This window comes from Neltuma alba, unplaced genomic scaffold (assembly GCF_004799145.2).
Source record: "Neltuma alba isolate B1F8T4 unplaced genomic scaffold, ASM479914v2 tig00011494_pilon, whole genome shotgun sequence".
Taxonomy (NCBI): Eukaryota; Viridiplantae; Streptophyta; class Magnoliopsida; order Fabales; family Fabaceae; genus Neltuma; species Neltuma alba.
Genome location: NW_021636162.1, coordinates 28,805 through 32,671, shown reverse-complemented (window position 1 = coordinate 32,671; position 3,867 = coordinate 28,805). Strand labels below are relative to the sequence as shown.

Below are 3,867 nucleotides of genomic sequence, written 5' to 3'. Positions count from 1 at the left end.
ATGATTAAAATTACCATGGACAAGGCCGGGGCCACATTTAATTCTAAACCTCTTAAACTCATTAATAGTGAGATTGAGCAGGTACAACCTTTTCTTTTCATCATCATCCCCATTCAAATAAAAAGGACGGAAGACAATCTCATTCTTCCAAATAGTCACTGGGTTTAACGCGAGTGGACATAACTGGTCACAAAGGGTGCTAGCAGTATATTTTTTTAGTCCAAATCCATCTTCCCCTTGATGCACAAATGAATCATATAAGGTTCAGTAACAACAACCAAAGCTAGTTTGTTCTCGTACACAGTAAGCCTTGTATTACTTCGTTTATATTCATATTTTAAAAAAGGCAATGGCGTCGAGACACACACCTGCTTTGTTAGGTCAATCGAAACCGCCGTATTAGAATCATCACCCGGCCCCTGCTTTCCACCAAACATAAACATAACACCATTAACAATGACTTTCCCCCCTTTTCTAATATTTATGCCCTCAAAGTTTTCTGATTCTACTTCCGTCCAAGACCCAGAGTTTAATGAATAAACTTCCACGGGATTAACGGCAAAACGAAATTGAGTTACATAAGTTGTCACTATCTTGAAATCATCATCAGTAGTGGGATTGAAACCAAATCCGACATCGTAATAACCATTAGAACCCTTCATAGTTCTGGGCACCTCCCTAAACTGTCTGGTCAGGGGATTCCATAATAAAAAGTAAGGGGAAACCGTACCATTTTTCTTTGGGCTGAAAGGAGAAGGGACCATGCAACGATCCTCGTTGCCCACCTCAACACAGACCAAGCCATTACTGGAACCCACGATCCTAAAATTAATGGAGGGATCGATCAAAGGTGGCTTTTGAATTTCAAGCACCTGCATGGTGGGATGATCCACCAACACAATGCGCAAACTAACCCTGCGGTAACATCTGAGGAGAAGCAAAAGGGTTGGATGACTGGTGTGGTGGAGGTGTTCTCCGGTAAAAGACAAAGACTTGATGAGATTTTTCCAATCTCTGTATACGCATTGAAATCGAATTAGGGATTTCATCGGAAGTCTTTTGAGAATGTTACATATGACATCGCAGGGAATAAAGAGTATGTTGTTGTGGTCGTCCATCACTTTCATGGTGTTCCCCATATTGGACAAGGAGAGTTCTGAAAGTTCTGATGGTGGGACTGAGGTTAAAGTAGGTAAATATGGACTGGACATTAACGGGAAGTATTTCGGCAAAACAATAAAATTTAAAATGAAACCATTCTTTGCTCTTGTGTCAAAGTCGTAAGTTGTAACCACGGATCCTCAGCCGATCGGTTGATTTTCATCCAAACTTCTGCTATAGAAAAGCAATAATAGATAATTATTAGTATATGCGTTGAAAAAGATCCTAGCGGAATTTCAGTGTCGTATCTACCCTCATACGCCTTTCTTTTTCATTTATTTCTTACTTAATATACGATGTTTTTTATTTAGAATTTGCATTCACATAAAGTTTTGAATTATTTTTAATAATAATATTATTATAAATGAAAATAATATTTAAATATTAATGCCATTCATTGAATTATATTTAATAATCATCATTCTTATTCATATTTCATGATTGTATTTGTGGACTCAAGAAAACTAAATTGAAAAAGAAAGAAAGTATGATATCATGATCCTAAATAATGGGAGATTTATTTGTCAACTAGGTAAGTTGTACGATTTTTAAGCTTTTTTAATTGAAAATTTAAAATACATATGAGAATGGGAAGATACGATAATAACCGTGTTGGAGATCGGGTGAATGTGAAATTCACTAACCGCTTCAAACGAAATCAATGGAGCCACACACGAGTCACTAATCTGGCAACAATCTGTTTGATGGAAACCTTTTTCCACTAATCTAGCCTTATTACTTGTTTCATCTGGATTTTCTTTCGCTCTAAAAACCCATTTACCCCCAACAATATATTTAGCTTCAGGTGAATGAACGTGCATGGGACCAATGTTTTATACTCACTAAAGCTTCAAATTCCTTTGCCAGGACTTTGAGTTTGTTATTAGGAGTTGTAAGGGCTTGAACATAAGCAGCAGTTAGGGAAATAACTGTAAGATCTTAGGATATGTGAGTTAGAACCCAACACTCAAGTTATCGCTGGCCTCTACAAGCACTAAAGGTTCACCCCTTGTCATCTCAATCATGCGAAAGAGGCCATGAGCTGCATGTTTGGCCATTGTTCTATCATCAGGTCTCTACTTATGTCCTAAAATGGGCCACAAACAACAAACATGAGACTTAACCCAAACTTTTTATCATATAAGAGAAAAACGCTAATTTAAACAGGACTATGAAATCAAAAGAGAACAAAGCTAAGAGGTCTTCCTGTTTGATGACCCTGTTGCCGATGAATGCCAAAACAAGTGATACATTATTAGCTCTCAAGATTGTTGGTGACAACACCTAAATTGTCCAAAATTCAATGAGTCTTCTAACGTCATCTGTAATGCGCAAATCTTGTAGACAACAACACCTGCAGGTAAGTGGTAAATCCAAGTCTTGTCCTATGGATAATGTCCTTAAAAGTTACTCCTCTGGTCCTTAATATAAATAAGACCTATTTAACTAATTTGATTAGATTAAAAAAGTTAGGTAAGTTAGTTAATTATAAGAAATGTGACACGTTTTTTCTAAAACACCATAATCATATTTCTTAATACCCCTCTCTCCCTCTTCTACTTGATTATGGTTGAGAGAGTATCTATAAAGATAATTTAGAGAAAATTGATAAATATAATAAATAGGTCTTATATTTAGAACCAAAACCAACTCAACAATTGAGTCCTATATTAAGGACCAGAGGAGTATTTCGCAACTAGGGACAAAGCAAGGGAGCCGCTAGGATTAAAGGGATCCTTCTTACAAAAACAGGATGAGCAAAATAATGAAAGTTAAAAAAAAATGCATTTAGTAGCAATTAACTCATTGATTAATAGTCATGGATACAATTTAATGAGTAGTTTAAAGTTGTCTGTTACGAACATTGATAAGGCATGATGGTGATTGAAATGACATATTAATTAGACAGATATTTTGTATATAAATGCCTAATACTGCGTTTGACTAATGCTCAAGGGATAGGGAAAAATTGCTGGATTTATCTCCGGTGACCCCGTTGTGCATACAAATTCACTTCTCATTTTAGCCCATTTAGTAGCCCAGAATTGGTTATTACTTGGACCTCTAATCCTCTACAATTCTAAGTAATGTGAGACTCTTCTTTTGACACACCCACACACAATATTCACAACAAAGATGAGATGGCGGAAGGGGATCACAATGAGGGGAGGAAGGAAGAAAGTCAACCATAAGAGTCATATAAAATATTGGTTTGCAGAGGTAAAGAACAAGAATGATCAGAACTGGTTTGTATTGAAGGTTAGGATTCTGGTGCAGGAGAATCATTGAGATTGGAGACTGAAAATGACACTGGTTACATAAGAGAAGGAGCAATATCTCATTGCAATATTGGATGAGGCGGGGAACTTATTTGAGACAGTGGTTCAGCTACAGATTGTGTAGGATTAGAAGAAACTGATGATGCTAAAGTTGGAACGTTATCAAGTGGTCTTCCGATCAAATGGCATGGAAACTTCTTTATAAGTGAAAGATTGTGGGTTCCATACAACTTGCAACCTTAAGCATCTGTGCAACATTGCAAGTAGTTTCAGTTGTTTTAGTTTTTGATTGGATTAATATTTACATTTTTTTTCATATGTTAGTATCTTAATTAAAATATTTTATAAATTTAAAGTGGATTCAGATACAATTTTTTACAATAAATTGAATTTGTATGATATCGTGATATTTTTGCACTTGTAAATT

General features: G+C 35.9%; 1 protein-coding gene across 1 annotated transcript; it reads right to left on the bottom strand.

The window, feature by feature from the left end:
• Positions 1 to 215: 215 nt before the first annotated feature.
• Positions 216 to 1,211, bottom strand: LOC114714193 (putative F-box protein At3g10430). The gene has a single exon (XM_028898919.1). The coding sequence runs from the start codon at positions 1,209 to 1,211 to the stop codon at positions 216 to 218; it is 996 nt and encodes a 331-aa protein (XP_028754752.1).
• Between the last annotated feature and the right edge of the window lie 2,656 nt (positions 1,212 to 3,867).